Below are 17,149 nucleotides of genomic sequence, written 5' to 3'. Positions count from 1 at the left end.
GTTTCTACCACACAGTTAGGATATGGGCCTAGAAACCAAATGAAAACCTAAAGTTCCTAAAGTTCACCGTAGTCTTTCAAAACCACAGATAAAAAGACAGCAAAGGGCCAATTGTTACTGCATGTAACAATTTTTCTATTGATATTAAACTTGTTCCATGATGTAATTCAGTTTTTACTTGGCTAAAGCAATAAAACAGTGTGAGAGTTTCAGCCCTTCTCTGAGTCTACTGTGGTTTATTTGTCTGCCTGTTACCAGATAGCAAACATCAAAGGTGCTTATCAGTGCAGCCGAATTGAAATGATTGTGCAAGAACACACTCCCTCAATGGCTTATTTCCACTGTGAAAGGAGAAAAAAGCAAGAGAAGCAATTAGTAATTAGCATAACTAAGGGCCACATCAAACAACCGCTCCCATTCAGCTACCCTATCAGATGAGAAGACAACAACCCAGTGCTAGACTAGCTTACTAGTCTTCTTATAGACAGAGAACATTTGTATCTAAAATCTCACATATTCAAGGACAGACCCATTCATCCATTGAATGACCACCTTGATTGGTAAAATAATGCTATTTATGTAAAATAATGCTATTTTACCAGACCAAATAGCCCAATTTAGAGACATTATAAGCGAACACAACAAGTAAGTTACTAAAGAAGTCACTGAAGAAAAGCTATTCCACTAAGTGAAAATGTATTAGTGAAATTTGGATGAAGTAGTGAACTTTTCCTCAAAGGCCTAGACAGATGCATTGTTTTACAAAATTTAAATGACACTATCAATATTAATAATATAGTGGAGTTTTAGAGGCCGTGTTTATGGCATTTAGCAGATGCTCTTATCTAGAATTACATATAAAAGTGCTTTAGTTGTTTAATGTTAGTTATTATATGGAGCATGTCAACCAGGAGTAAACAAACCAGTATCCTGCAATATAGATGAAAGGCAAATGTCTTGTGTTTTGCCACAATGGCCTCAAAGACTCTCAGCAAAAAAACCTGTAAAGGTCCTCTACTATAAAAGTGAACCCCCCCCCCGCTCTCTCCAGTAAGATCACCTTTCACTAATCCCATTCAACAATGGCCCTGTTTAAAAAGCACAGCTACAGTTCCCTTCTACCATAGGGATGCTAGACCTGACAGGGTGATGCACTGGAAATTAATGGAGTGGTCCACTCCTCTGCTAAAATTTTGCTTTGGAACGAATGAGGCAATGTGCTGTAACTGCATGTTAGAATCACACCAGCTCCAAGGCTCATGGCTTAGCAGCAATCACTTTGAACTTTACTTTGTTTCCAATGAGTCCTTAAAGTTTGAGATAGGAACCAGTCCAAGGTGTGTACTGTGGGCGCTGGTGTGTGTATTTAGGCAGGGAGGGGCCCAACATAGCACAGCTGATACTCTTTTTCTCACTCCCTCTGTTTTTTACACACATGCATGCACGCACTCTTACTCTCTCTCTGACACACACACACACACGCACACATGCATGCACGCACTCTTTCTCTCTCTCTGACACACACACACACGCACACATGCATGCACGCACTCTTTCTCTCTCTCTGAGACACACACACACACACATGCATGCACGCACTCTTTCTCTCTCTGACACACACACACACACGCACACACATGCATGCACGCACTCTTTCTCTCTCTCTGACACACACACACGCACACATGCATGCACTCTTTCTCTCTCTCTGACACACACACACATGCACACATGCATGCACGCACTCTTTCTCTCTCTCTGAGACACACACACACACACACATGCATGCACGCACTCTTTCTCTCTCTGACACACACACACACGCACACATGCATGCATGCACTCTTTCTCTCTCTCTGACACACGCACACACACGCACACACATGCATGCATGCACTCTTTCTCTCTCTCTGACACACGCACACACACGCACACACATGCATGCATGCACTCTTTCTCTCTCTCTGACACACACACACACACACACACAAACACACACACAGGCCTTGGCCCTTCCCCCAGGAACAGAGGCTTCCTTTGTGTGCCCTGTAAGCAGCCCCGGTGAGACTGCCAAGGAGGCTGTGTGGTGGCGCTGGCTACTTTTGTCCTCCACTTCTTTCTTATTTTTTTTGCCATTCACTCCTTTTCCCAAGCAGCAACCAACCCCCCAGGGCTTTTCGCGCTTTCCTGCAGGGAAGACGGCCTTTTGGCCGGGGCTGCCTCCCGGCCTTCACTCACGAGGAGGCCAGGAGCTCTTTTTCTACTTGTGGGATGTGATCACGTTTATGTTTGCAGGCCCGGGCAACACCCAAAATACACACACATACACACACACACACACACACATACACACACACACACACACACACACACACACACACACACACACACACACAGAGAGCTTGGAATAGCCGAGGCCTGCACCGGGATTTGCTCTGATTCTCATTTCAGCTTAGATAGGAGCAGCTGGGTTGCTACCTGCTCTACAAGGATCAGATGTTAGCATAAGCAATGTTGTTACCTTGTACTAAACCAAGTTCATTAGCTGCTAATTGGGTAAGGCAGATCACATGAATTAGACCACATTACTGGAATCACCTATGCTACACTATATGTGGACATCATGACCAGCTATATAAAAATTGTCGGACATTGTTATGAAGTTGTGGCTATAATAGCCTCCACCCTTCTGGGAAGGCTTCCCACCAGACTTTTGAATGTGCTTCGTGTCTGAACTGTATGTGATCCTCTGGGTTAACACCAAAATATACAGAATATAGAAAATCATAAAGTATCTCTGTCAGAATTTTTCTAGAGCCTGGGTAAAGCTGTGCACTACATCTCTCCACAGGCCTGCTTGAGACCTGCTCTGGATTCCTAGTTTTGAAGAGGTTTGGTAAACCATGCACTCTGGAAAAGAACTCAAGAAGCTCCTCAGCCCTCTGATCCTGCTGGCAAAGAATGAAGAAAATTCCAGGCCATCAATCTGATGCTTACGCACAGCCTGTATCCATAAAAACTATGGCAGGCTGGCAATACAACTGCCCACCAGATCCAGAAATCTTCTCCCAGCAGGCCAGCCTGAGCACATGGGTCCAGCCAGCCACATATGGCCGTGACCATGCGGAGACTGTTTTACTAATCAAGAGCAGGCATGGACGTTTTGGATCGACCAAAACATGCATATATGCACATATTTACAGACCTATACACACTCAGAGTCCAGTGACGGTGCTCCACTCATGCACACACACACACACACACACTCACGCAAACACAGTTAGTGGACACACTAACACAGGTAAATGCGGTAAATGCAATACTGAGTCAACTCCATCACCCCTCTTCTCTTAATGCTCTGCAGTCAGATACACCAGGACATTAGCACCCATACCAGCTCTGTCATTACACTCCAGTAATGGACTCCAGGACAGTAATAAAATGGATAACTCGAGAGAGAGGGCCATGGCTCCGGAAATTCTCGGACAACGGCCACTCATAAACGGGACAGGAAGGGAGAGCAGGTTTGGGAATGCAAAATAGAAGACATTAATCTTTTTTTCTCCAGCAGAGTTGAATCAGCAGTGCATCTTGCGGATAGCACTAAATGTGGTTTAGTGCCTGAATATTTTGTGTATTTCTGGCCCACTGTTGTACAGGAAAAGTCTGTTTTATGACTTTAAAGTATATTCCTGTTTTAAAGTATATTCGTATTCTTGTTTCACATATTTATTCATGTTACTGTTTTGATGTCTGTCAGTATAAACCTTATCTCTGTGTTAATTTGTACTATTGTTTTAGATTATCTGCACAGCTGGGATTACTTCAAATTATGTGAGGAATCCAGTGGGCTCAGATTACAGAAATGGGATTTCTCGCATACAATAGTGAATCGCTTCCCAGAGGAGCCATTCCTAGGTCTCACACAAGCTTTCAGTCAGATGGCAAATACCAACCGTTTGTTAAATCAACTCAACTACTCATGTGTGGCAGTCAGGGACATTGCTGGGTGTTCGTGCTGTGCTGCCTTATTTGAGTCAGCGTATTCATGTGGAGGGTCTGCCGTGGTGGAGCGAATGCATGATTCAGTGACACTGCCGCCATTGTCCCATCACCAAGGGGTTGCCACAATAAGGGCATTAGTGTAAAAGCAATGGAGAAGACTGTGCCTGCAGTGACTGCCCTGGAGAAAAAAAAAGATTGCATAGTCATGAATAACATTTTTATAAGCAGTCATGTTAGACAAGAAGCTCTGTAATGTGACATAGCAAAAAGGTTCTTCTGTATCCTTGAGGTCTGGCTTTTTGAATGTTGGTGTTGTTTGGTATTACCATATCTTAGTTTTGGTAAAGGAAGTACGCCACTCTTTTAGGTAATTTTGGCAAGTTCATAAATATTCTACATCAAACCAACAAAATATGTCACATCCTGTACTGCAGCTCTGTAAGTTTGCTCCTTGTGCTTCTCCATTTCCCAAATACCCTGATATGCACTAAGATTGCAGATGTTAAAGCATATTCTTGTCAGTGTACATGAGATCTTCCTTAAGTGGCTCTCATAACCTTTGGAGCACGCCCAGCATCCTGTATTGCTGGTCCCTATATTTAGGGATGCATGCTTCCACATAGTGACAAAGTACACTGACACCACACTGTCCTCACAGGACTGTGGGTATATGGCATAAGACAGCACCACTCAGCACAACACACAGACCTATTCAAAGCACTTTGTGGATGTGCCCCAAAGGTTATGAATTGTGTGTTTTACCTTCAGGTCCTGGGTACGATGCAACAAGACTCATAGCTCTGGGGGCTTTGGGGGATAATTAACACTAACAGACTTAATTTATAATGTAAGGTGAGATTTGCCTGGTTGCCATCTGGCCACACACAAACAGAAATCAGCACTCACACAGAGTCAGGCTGTTGGTCCCATGCTTGTCATGAGCTGCACACAGCAGTTTCCATGCAGTGTTCATGCAGCAACTTGGGGGGGGGGGGGGGGTATACATTCAAACAAACATTAAAATATTATCAGTATTCATTTCTTTATTTATATATATATATATATATATATATATATATATATATATATATATATATATATATATATATATATATATATATATATAAGATGTTTGAAACATCACAAAACGACTGTGCATGTAAAACATGGTGTAATTTTCCATAAAATCTCCACCAGGGATCAAATTAGCCACATGTCCAAGTCACAAAGTGTTGTTAAATTTGGATTTGTATTGTTGTTGACAGAAATTAATTTGTCAGTGCTTAAAACCAGTGCTGCCAAAACCCTGACTTACACCAAGATTAGTTATAAGCAGTTCATCCAGAAATCACAGAAATACAGCTGGCATATTCATACTACTGTTTGCCAGAACCAGACTGGCATCTGAAAATGTTTCCTGCTCTAAAGTAGTTATATTACACTATATATAGATTTGCATTGTTCAGTAGTAAATAAAAATATTTTTAGAATAAATAAAATAAAATGTTGAATTAAATTGTGTGTGTTTCTTTTCCAGAGAAACAGGACATTTATGACAGAGGTCCTTCATCAGCTATCAGCTGTGCAAACAAAGGGATTCTGAACTTCTAGAAGGTGAAGTTATATTAGAAAAAGCGGACATGGAGAGAGTTGTCATTTCCAGTAGTAACGCTTTTAATGCTAATGGTGACTGCATTAATGACATATCTGTTTGCACTGCCATTTGTTGCTATGGCAGTAATGAAGGTAGGACATTCAAGAAAAAGATGTGATCTGCACTCTTGGAATTTTATAGCTCCATGCTGTGATCTGCTTTTTAAAAATCTAAACGGTTTCCTAGGACTTCAGAAGCACTTTTCTCGCTGTGTACTGTAGGAAAAATATTTAGAAGTTGTCAAAATTGTAGTGAAGTACACAAAAATTCCAGAGAAACAGGACAGAAAATGTAATGTATCTTGGTATTTAGTTCAGCCGATGAGTTCTTTCATTGGAATCATCTCTAATGCAGAAATCAATGGCAAAACAATTAATTCTATTAAAATGAACATTCTCCCTAGAATTATCCTTTTTCAGTGCCTACTGATCTTTCATCACAATACATTTTTCAAAAATATTGATGGCCTCATTCTGTCTTTTATATGGACTAAAAGACTCATAGGATACAAACAGTTTTAGGAGAGGAATGAACCAGACGTCCAGCACCACCAGATTGCGGGTTCTATCATTGGGCTGCTAATCTTTGGATCATCCAGAACTGGATGCAGACTGGTGAAATGCCCCCAGTTTGGCTGGAGAAGGAGGGGGTCTTCCTGTACACTGATATCACTGTCTTCCCACACTCACTCCTTCATTACTGGACCTTCCCCTTGGCAAAAAATATATGTATCAATATAACATTTGTGATCTGGAATCAATTTAGATGCTACTTTTGGTTTCAGACAATCTTTTTTTTGCTCCAGTAGCCTCAAACCCAGCTTTCCTTTTTCAATATGGTTTAATCTTGGTTAAAGACTTAGAGATTTATTCATTGACAATAAACTTATTACGTTTGAGCAATTGCCAGTTAAATTTGGTCTCAGCAGACATCTTTTTTAGGTTGCTACAGAGCCAAAGGTACATCTGCAGCATAGACTCCTGATTCCCCACACGCTTCCTGAACAAACACAGTTTAACATTTTTTAAAGACCCCATTTCCTATTCTAAAAGGTGCCTTGATAATAACTGATAGGCAAATTTGCTCCTCACAAACCACTTCATTAAATCCTAATGGGAGGAGGAACTGATAAGGAAATATCAGGTGAACTATAGGAGAGGATATATAAAGGGTATATAACCTTTTAACTATGGCTTAAGGTCCAAAACAAGATTATCCAAAAGGATGTATAAAATGTAATCTGTGAATCATGCAGATATGTTTTGGTGTTGCCCATCTCTTGCTGATTTCTAGAAAGATCATTTTAATGCATTCTCAGAAATAAGTGACATGTTGGTTGGTGCTTCCTCACCCACACTACAACTGACCAAAAATGAATAAAGATGTAATTGCCTCCGCCACTTTGTTGGCAAGAGAACTAATCTTTCTTAGATGGACATCCCCTGATCTACCCTCCTATGCTCTCTGGATTAAAGCTGTATCACAATGCAAAGTTGGAAAAAATTAAACACATATTTAAAAGGTCTATAAATAAATTCTGGTTAATGTGGGTCCTATTCTTTTCATGTATTAAACCAATGCATTTCCCTGCAGTTGCAGAATGAAGTTTTATATCCATAATATCCATATAATTTTTAAGTTGGTTTTTTTTTTATAGTATCATCGGATGGAAGTAAGGACATGACACACTCTGGTGATGTAAGAGGTTTGTTTGTTTGATTGTTTATTATACTGTACTTCTATTTTACATGCTGTCCTCTTTGATGTATCATTTTATACTTGTTTTAAATAAATTATAAATGCAAGTATCATGTGAATACCAATACAATGAAACTCCAATAAACAAAAGTATACATTTAAACATATATCTTTTCTTGGCATGATAGAAAATTCCATGTATCCTGGTTATTTAGTTCAGCTGATGAGTTGCAGACATCAAAACAAGACTGATTTCCTTTTGTGCCCGTTCCATATTAATCTTTCACTGAAGAAACAACCCCAAAACCTGCTTGTGAAGTTGTCAGGATGAAGGCGGCACGAATTCGCTGCTCTGCCATACATGAAGGAGGTAGTCTCTCTGAGATCACGGCTGGTCATTCATAAAACATGACCATCTAAAAATAAAATGCCCTTTTACCACCACTGCTTTCTAATCTGGGACATGACTTTAGTTGTTTGCGTCAATATCCACTATCTTTGCCTCTTTGGTGTAAACATCTCAGGTGGACAATTATTTGTGCTTAATAATTATTTAAGCCTCTATGTTAATATTAGTGGAATGGCGAACTAACATGAATAGCGTAGTTGAAATGTGTTTGGTCAGTTTTGCAGAAACTGTCTACACCAGACTTTCTTTCTTTACATACATATTTGTATTGATCTAATTTAAGCCACAACATCTGGGACAAGAGGGCTGAAACTGAATATATTATCCACAACAAAGCCGCACAGCCTGGTCAAAAACATTTTCGCTTTTACATAAGGTAAATTACCAGCTACCGCTAGCTATGTAGACGTTCCTTGCATCTAATTAAAACTTGCCAGCAGACAGCTCTTGGCTTTGCCCTAGAGTCTAGACGGTACAGTCTCAGGTATATTATGAAACACTGACACTTCTAAAATTCAGTTCGCGGGTAAGACACACAGGACACCCAACCATCTAGAATGAGTTCACATTAGCCAAGCACGAAACGGAACTAATCAGAATAACGGCAGCTGCCGGCCCGTTTAAGGTAGCGGGTCTCCTTTAACAAAGTGTGGAGTCTCACCTTCCCAACCCTGATCTGAAAGGTAGTTTAGTCCCACGATTGGGCGGTCAAGGGCAGGGGCTGCCGTCACGTGACGCTCTTCCAACCCTGGGACGCCATTTTGGAGGAAAGTTTGGAATTTCTGACACATCGGAAGAAAAAAAAAGAGGAGGAGATAACGAAAGAAGTTTGACTCTTAGAAAAACAATCCTTAATCTCCCAAGACGGACCACGAACATATCTGTGGATATACGGATTTAAATAGTGTGCGTCTGTACTGGATTCTGCATGGTGCCACCGAGGTGAATTTGCAGTTTGGAGTTTTTGGAGCCCTCTTGCAAACTGGCGACGACATATGTTTAGTTTTTTTTTTTTCCTGGTGCTACGGACTCCTTGTGCACAATGTGATCATGCTTTGTGCGGGCTGAATTCTTGTGTGCTCGCCTATTTGAATGGAACTGAACGGCTATCCAAGGCTTGCCTCTAAAAAGCTAAATATTGTGCTGTTCCGGCTTCCCCCTTTCGCCGCTGACAGGTTCAAGAGCTCGGCACAGTATTTTAGTGGCACTTGCACGTCAGTCCAAGTCGGGTTTATTTTCATATCAGCGAGACCCGCTTTCATGTTTACTGGATAAACGTTTGGATTTCATGCCAAAGGCATCCAAGTTGCCCTCCTGACACTTGGCACGGGCGCCTGGAGAGCGGGAGTATTTTATCGCGTGTTCATTTCTAGCTCGCGAGCCGCCAGCTAGCTCAGCTGGTTATATTCCTGCACGAGCCAACCTAACCATGCCAGTCAGGAAAAACGGTGAGTGGATCAGGCGAACGTGGCAAACTTCAGCCCAGCGGAACCAAAGGGTATATTATTGCTGGAACCAAAACTCTGTAAATACCTTCACACCCAGCTGGTTCAAATTTAAGTGGTAACATTATAGCCCTTAGAACATTAGGTTTTTGTAGTTTTAATACCTTGCTTTTCTGTTCACGGATTGACCCTGTTCAGTTGGCCAGAGATTTAAAAATATACTAAAACAATTTGGTGTAGTTCTGTTTTCATAGTATACTTGGTCACAAAGTTGTTACCAGGACCTTTTGTTCTACCCATATTGTTTTAGAGAATGTAGTATTTGTGTAAAAGTCTCTGCTGTTACATTTTGGCGAGAAACTTCTTGTCCCACAGATGCGCAGCGGGCTCTCTTGCTCTTGGAAGAATACCGGACAAAGCTCAATAATGCTGAGGACAGACAACTGAAAAACTCAATTCAGAGGGTTATTGACATCTTCCAGAGTAACCTCTTCCAAGCACTAATAGGTAACTATAGTACTGTTTCTATTTATTTCAAATTTCTGTTGTATTTAATTGTCTATAATGATGAAAAATGCAGTGAAATGGCCTAATTTCCAATAAAAACTCTACAATTTTTTTTTTCCTTTTTATAAAACTAAAAAAACTTATTATGCAGTTGCTAATTACTGAGTTCCATATAGTCATGTCTTTTTATGAGTATAGGGAATACCCCAATCTGGCATTCATTTGTTAGGGAGTTCACATGATTAAATGTGCTTCTTTGGGAATACCTCTGTTATTTCCCTGCTTGTCTGTGGGAGGAATTGGCCATTACACAGAGGTGTTTGGTCATAAAAGTCCTGCAGACACCCGGTGCTACTTGAGCCTTTCTACTGTGTCAAGACCATTGCTACAATTTTCAGAGGGGTGTCAGGGTACACTAGTAGTAAACTAGTGGTTAACTTTGCTGGATCCTCCGCCTTCCCCTCCTCCCCGCTTGTATTTTTCCGGGAGTAGCCTTTTCGCACCAATGAACATTGACAGCGCTGGTGAATACCATTGGTAAATACTGTTGATACTGCAGTTAGTCTCATAATTTGCTGGCATCTGACAGTGTCGACTATTTAATCCCAATAACTGATATAGTATTCCCCTTCCTATTAAGATGATCACGCCCTTGCAAGTAGTGGCCCGTTTTGTATGACTAACGCAGATTTATTTGGTGGAACTGGAGTAGCATTTCTCCTCCTGCGCCAACCGATAACAAATCTGTCTTGGGAAGGAACCTGCAGGAATGTGGTGGAGCCAGTTCGGCTTTTCCAGTGGTTGGGTTGGCAGGATCCCAGGACACCTCTGTCAAACCCTGGAGGTGTGGGGCTTCCTGCCTTGGGCACAACCTGTGTTTCCATTACTTTCTGAAAGCACGTTGTTAAATATCAAACATTCTATGCTGTTGTTTTTGGATTTAGGTTGACCATACTAGAAAAGTGTTTTGGCACTGTTTAGCTACTTGGTGTTTGTGTGTCCAAACACCAAGAGACTCATATTTTTTTTGGGTGAACCTGAGTGGAGTTTTTGAGCACTCAACATCCCAGAATGCTTATAATGAATTGCCCAAAAGAAAACCAATGCAGTTTCTTGGACGAAAAGCTTGAGTTACTCACCACTGCTCCATGAGTCATAAATATTTGGTTTGCTTGGCCATTCCTGATTGGCAAAGAGCACGGGGGGGGGGGGGGGGAGCGTGAGCTTTCTGGGTGGGTGCATGTTTGTGTATTTTTCAGCTGTTCTTCAGTATTACTGGCATGCCGTCTTACTGTAAGCTTCTATGATGAATAGGTCTGCTTGACCTTGCATGATAAGTTCATGCATATGTTTTACACACACACACACACACACTCCCTCCTAGCATACACAGACTGCCTCATGCTGATGTGTATCCCTGTCCCACGCACAACTCATGAAGTGTACGACCCTGCATGCGCCTGTTCTTTGTCCGGCCACAAATGAAATGCGCATTAGAGCCGTGGCTTTCAGTTTGATTCTTTGGCCAGTGTGCGTTCTAAATGCTGAATTATACACAACCTGTTTGTTGGTGCAATTAATCAAGCGCTAATCCCAAAGCCAGCTGTTGGCTGCGCTTTTTCTCAGAGAGCAGGGTCAGAGGTGGCAGCAGAAGTTATGGGGCTACAGGCTTAGCCGCTTGTCTTGGGCCGGTTAGACCCCGAAAATCCCTCCTAAGATGCCTTGGGACAATGATTAACCAGAGCAGAGTGGAGTAACTCTCTTCCTGCCTGCTGTATGTGGGCCACAAGAGTTCGCCATTAATAGGTGCCCCCCCCCCCAGAGCACCAGCCTAGAGGGCACTTGGGTAAAGACTTGCAAATATAATGCACATAAGATGCTTCTGCTTATCTACTGTGCCACAGGGGTTATGGTGAATAACGATCAGGAAATCTCTAATTACTCAATGAGGACCTGGAGAGGAATTCATTTCACATCACACAGATTGGCCTGTGTCTTTCCATAATTATCAAACGGACCTGCTCGGAGCAGAATGCCTCGAGGATGGAAGCTGTTTCCTCTGCAGCATAGTTTTCCCAAAGATGCACTGCAGTTAATCACTTGCATGGATGGTGGTAAATGGCAGAAGAACAAAGCAAAATTTGTACACTGTATAGGCTTTAGTGATTGTAATTTCTTTTTGACATGGACAGTGGCACATACAATAGCAGAAGCCTAAAGCAAAGCTGTTAGTTCTGATGTGCCTTTACAGCCACTTATGCATTGAAGAGAACAATGTTCTATATCTCCCTGCCCCAAAACCAGGAATCAACAGCTTTATTGTCCCTGGGTTAGCAAGTGAAATGTCTGATATGTAAGGTACTGTTCAGATATGAGGGAAGGAAACCACGTCCTGCGGTTGCATAGCACAGTTTAATCGGACATCTATTCGGTGTTGTGTTTAAGGGCGGCCCTACCGCAGCTCTATCCCCAGAGGGATGCCAGGAAACACGAGCCACTGGGAAGAGCAGGGATCCAGCCAGAGCAAATAGTGACGTGCTTGTCTTGACTGCCTGGCAGGGAGAAATCAGGGCAGTCTTTTGAAATGTTATGTCTGGGGACAGAAAGGTCCTACGTCCTGACGATGTTTTTTAAAATCAGCATAATTTGGTCGTGCATGCAGTGGTGGTAATTTTGATGTGCCATACTGGCAGACTTTGCATGATGCTTTCTTATTGTACCACAACACATAACTGGTAACTGAATTTGTACAAAGTTGTACATCACAACACCTAACCTGAAGGAAGTCTTAGGTAGATAGTCGGATAGATCGATCTCCTACACACACACACACACACACACACACACACACACACACACACACACGTTGTGCTTGACTGTCTCAGTGTGCTCTTTCTAACTTCCAAGTGTCTGGTCTGATGCTCCTCTGGCTTGGTTATGCAGAGCAGCTGCCAGGGCAGTCTCTCTCATCAACCTGGCCCTCCAAGCCTCAGCCTGTTATGTCTGTAGCTCCCTCCATCCTGCTGGCCTTGGCCAGAGCCTTTGCTTGGGTTTGATACTTCACTTCCAATAGGCTGTGCAAGCCCTCTGGGTGTGAGATGATGTTTCATCAGCTCAGCTCTGTGCATATTAAACACGCCGGTGAATTGTGGAGCAGGGATGGGCTTTATGGCCATCACCGTCTGTCACAATAGAGTCTGATCTTGTTTGTGAAATTCAAACTGCAGGGGAATCAGGAAAAAATAAATGAGAGAATATCTTTGGTTTGACTTTGACCTTTTTTAAATTGTTACATTTTAGTTTGCTTATGGAATTATGTTATTTGAAGTTAATTGAAATATTGTTTTTTTTCACCTTTGTAACCCAGTTATGAAAGGTTGCACTGTAAGTTTCTTTTTTCCTTTGCAATGCATTTAAAAAACTGATAGGACAATCTAAATTGGAAGTAACAGATATAATGTCAAAAAAATTGTTAAAGGAGTGTATTCTGACATTCTTTGTAAAATTATGCTCCTTGCTTTCTAACTATTACTTACAATAGAATTCTTGTATTCCAGTTAATACTATTTTAATAATGTCTAAAGTAAAAAATAGTAATGCAATAGAACTTTGTCATACTGTTAAACAGCATTATTGACATTAGGGGAAAAACATAATAAATGTGATCGTTATTGGTGTGATTGTAAACGTTTGGGCCGTACTGTTGAAATTGTTGTCTCAGACACTGAGGACATTGATGTAACTGCTAGTTCCATCGTACACATTTTATTCAGCCGAGCTCAGAGTTGTTCCCTGAGCTCATTTCTCAACCAGAGGCCACGTTGCTCAGCATGTGAGACCACATGCATTCACGAGCAACGGTGGAAGCTCTTGGAGGGTCACAAAGAGGTCACAGCTTTAACCCGGGCATATTTATAGTCAGACTCACTCGTAACCCCAGCAGATGGGAGGCCTGGTTTTGCCCTGTTAACAGAATCAAAAGAGAACCAATAGAGTAGCCTTGGTGGTTATTACATTCACCCTTCATGAGAATGTTTAGTCCTGTTGAATCAAAATCTGGTAGGATTTGAATTTGGGTCTGTGGGGCATAAGTTTGCAGTATGAGCTGATGCCAGCATCATGGAACACTGTTCAGCAGTGAGACATGAAACGATTCAGTTTGTTTTGCCACAGGAAGAATGCATGTCTCCAGATAATTATGCAGTAACAAATAATTGATCTCTAATGAATGTTTAAAGTGCAAATAAAGCTTGTTTTGGATGTCGGGTCATTTCTAGCAAGCGTTTTACAAAGTGGCTTGTCTTCTTGTTTCCAAAGGATCATGTTTTGTTTTGTTTTGTTTTTCTTTCCCATGTAAATTTAATCTCAGACCTGATTACATGTTCTAGGTAAAAGTGTATTCATTGGACAGTATGTGAATTTTGAGAGCTATAAACAGCTGCTTCAAAAGTATTTTTTAATTTCCATGATTTCCAAACCAATTTCTCATTTGTTTTTGTGATTTTTAACCCATTCATTAACTTGGCATATACGCCACATTTTGAATTTTTGGTTATTTTAATTTTTAACTCAATACTATGATTATTTGAAAAAAAATATGACCCATTCTTATTTAGCATTCAAACTGTTGTTGTGTGCTGTCATTGCCGTGTCTCCATACCCTTCCTCAAAACTGAAGAAACAACAAAAAGACATGTAAAGCCACATGGCTAAATGCAAGACATCTGCCTCAACTGTTGTGACTCAAAAACATTACATTTAGGTAGCATGAATAGTACACTTCTGAGATTTAAACATCTGGAGAATTAGAAATGGCTAATGCATCATTTGTGTTTTTACACCATTCTGATTTGTACTCGTTTTGGACAAGGCCAAAATATACCTCGGGAGGTATTATTAGTGGATGGAACATCGCCAGCCCTATCGCAAAGCGAAACTAGAGCAGAGGGAATCACCCCCAACAGTATACATTAGCAAAACATTTACTCTCATTACGCACTGCCTTCATGTGATCCTGCTTGTATTTTCAGCCCCGACACCCAATCCCTTGCGTGCGTGGAAGAATGATACGTCCTTGCTATTTTCTCTGCGCTGTAGCTAACCACCACCGCAACGCCAGATACTCACAAACTCATTTCGCTTTCGTTTGTGAAAGTGACTGCTTCAGTAAACTGGTTTGCGACCAGTATGTTTACAGTATGTGCTGTGCTAATCGTTTTCGTTTTTCAAAAATGAGTTGCAGAGGTTGATGTTTTCACCGGTTCCAGGTTTTGGCTTTGGCACTAGCATGCACTTGACGTCTGACCACGTGTAATTTTAGTCCAATTAAAGAAGCAGCAGCTGCGAACGTCCTTTAAAGCTGCCCCTGACCTCCAGGTGCTGCCCATATCAGAGTTTCATTAATGTTAATTCTGTAGATCATGGTGTGGGATGTGTTCCGGTATATTCAAGACCCATAACTTTAAAAGTAGCTGTGAATAATCTTAGGCTGTGAATAATGTGCACCATCATTGCTTTACAATTAATAGCGAGACATGTGATTACATGATTTATTATATATCATTGCTATAACGCAAATGGCTTGTGACAAAGGTGGAGGGCAGCAACCCCACTGCAGGTCTTGAACCCAGGTCCTACAGGCAATAAACACGTGCTCTGACAACTGGGGAGGGGGGGGGTGCTGTAGTATTTAGGATTCTGTCCTATGTTTTCATTTCATTTGCTCCCTCCTTGATCCATAATGTGTAAGAAATCATCAGTCACATGACTTGCTATACATTAGGTTATGCACCTTATTCCATTAAAATTATGGCTTTTTTTTTTCTCACAGATATCCAGGAATTTTACGAAGTGACCTTATTGGATAATCAGAAATGCGGGGCCTCGTTGAAGGTGACGGATGCAGCACCCCAGGCAAACCTGTGGGATTTCTCCAGTGTCCAGAACACTTCAGTGACCTCAGACACACTGCCCAGCCTTAACACTAGCACAGAGGTAAGAATGCAATAATCTGAGCTCCCCCTGAGAAAGACCTTACTGACATGTGCCATTCACTGTGGAGTAGGATGACTGTGATCAAAAGGGTAGTCTAGGGCTGCCCAATATATTGCTTGGCTGTTATTATTGTGATATTGACCTTTTGTGATACTGATATCACAAAATGATGCAATATGGAAATTGGCCCTCTGAGTTTTTTATTGCATGCATTGGGATTCCTGGCCATTCTTAGATGTTCCAGATGAGTAGTCTGTGAACGTTTGGATGAATCATGAGAGTCGCTGATTTTGGTCCAAATAATGCAGTGCAATATTGCACCATGTCAAATAAAGGATTCATCAATGTATCTAAATGTATTGCAAGGCATACTGTAGTTACAGTATTATTGTAATCCAGTATTTATGAACATATTGCGCAGCCCTAGTCTGATCATCTTGCATTTAATTCTATAATCTGAGCTGTCCATTCACCATTAACAGCTATAGTGTTTTCTAAGTGCATGTAAGGTGTTTTTCTGGGAAACACTTGTGCTCTCCACACCAGATGACAAGTTTCTGGACAGTGCCTGGTTGGGGTCCAGGAATATTCCAGTCACTTTCACCTAACGATCATAAGCTCGAAGGCTATTCAGGAACACCCCACTAAGGCTGAATGAATAAATGCCACCTACCGTTCTGTGGAAATATGCTGTGTGTTGAATAAAATTGCCCTTGCTGAATAACACCGTGCACTCGCTGGTGAAATTTCACTCCTGCGGTCAGGTTGGAAACGGCTTTCGTGTGGAGAGCGTGTTCCTTTTTTGCCTGCGGCAGAGTCACACTTGGACTGATTCACCACCTTCAGCCTCCACGCTCAAACACAAACAGCAAGCCATTAGTACCAGCATTGTGATGGTCAGTTACTCTTACAACTCAGCAGAGCACCTTTTGAGTGCAGAGCATGCACCATTTCTGAATTTAACATGATAAATGAACCAGGTAGAGTTTAGAGGGAGGACTAATTTTAATTCTTTCAAGAACTCATATTTTTACATATCCGTTTCTTTTCATAGGCACTTTTTTTTTTTTTTAAAGCTAGCATAGTTCTCAGAAATTGCGCTTGCCTGTTGTACACTTTTGTTAGGAGTTTTGTCTCCTTACTTCGAAGCATAGTCTTGAAAAGATGCTCAGATGGCTCAGATTGAGTACAAGGAAGAGTCTCTGTGTCTTGCTCTGTTTTGTCAAAGTGGAGAATGGCTAGGTGCAGCAAAAGGGTGCAGGCATCTGCCATGTGCGAGAATCCCAGTTAACCTGATGCTGTCACCATGACTGTGACGCAGACCTTCAGGATCTGGGCTGTAGTCCACTGTTCATCTGACCTTAACCCCACAAGACATGCTGGAGAGCTGCACTGAAATGAGATTTGGTTTATGAACGTAACCCATTAAAACCTAGT

At 41.6% G+C, this 17,149-nt stretch overlaps 1 protein-coding gene across 10 annotated transcripts in view; it reads left to right on the top strand.

Moving 5' to 3' along the window:
* The first annotated feature begins 8,511 nt into the window (after window positions 1–8,511).
* Window positions 8,512–17,149, top strand: part of dlg1l (discs, large (Drosophila) homolog 1, like) — a 72,076-nt gene continuing 63,438 nt past the window's right edge. For 9 of the 10 annotated variants that reach the window (XM_027030818.2, XM_035527844.1, XM_027030796.2 and 6 more), the window contains exons 1-3: window positions 8,512–9,214; window positions 9,587–9,718; window positions 15,549–15,712. In XM_027030818.2, the coding sequence (XP_026886619.2) occupies window positions 9,196–9,214; window positions 9,587–9,718; window positions 15,549–15,712 (315 nt within the window). In that variant the 5' untranslated portion in view covers window positions 8,512–9,195. The remainder of the gene's footprint in view (window positions 9,215–9,586; window positions 9,719–15,548; window positions 15,713–17,149) is intronic. The other variant, XM_027030802.2, reaches the window with a different exon arrangement.

This window comes from Electrophorus electricus, chromosome 7 (assembly GCF_013358815.1).
Source record: "Electrophorus electricus isolate fEleEle1 chromosome 7, fEleEle1.pri, whole genome shotgun sequence".
Taxonomy (NCBI): domain Eukaryota; kingdom Metazoa; phylum Chordata; class Actinopteri; order Gymnotiformes; family Gymnotidae; genus Electrophorus; species Electrophorus electricus.
Note: the sequence above shows the minus strand (reverse complement) of the source record. Positions and strands in the feature narration are given on the sequence as shown.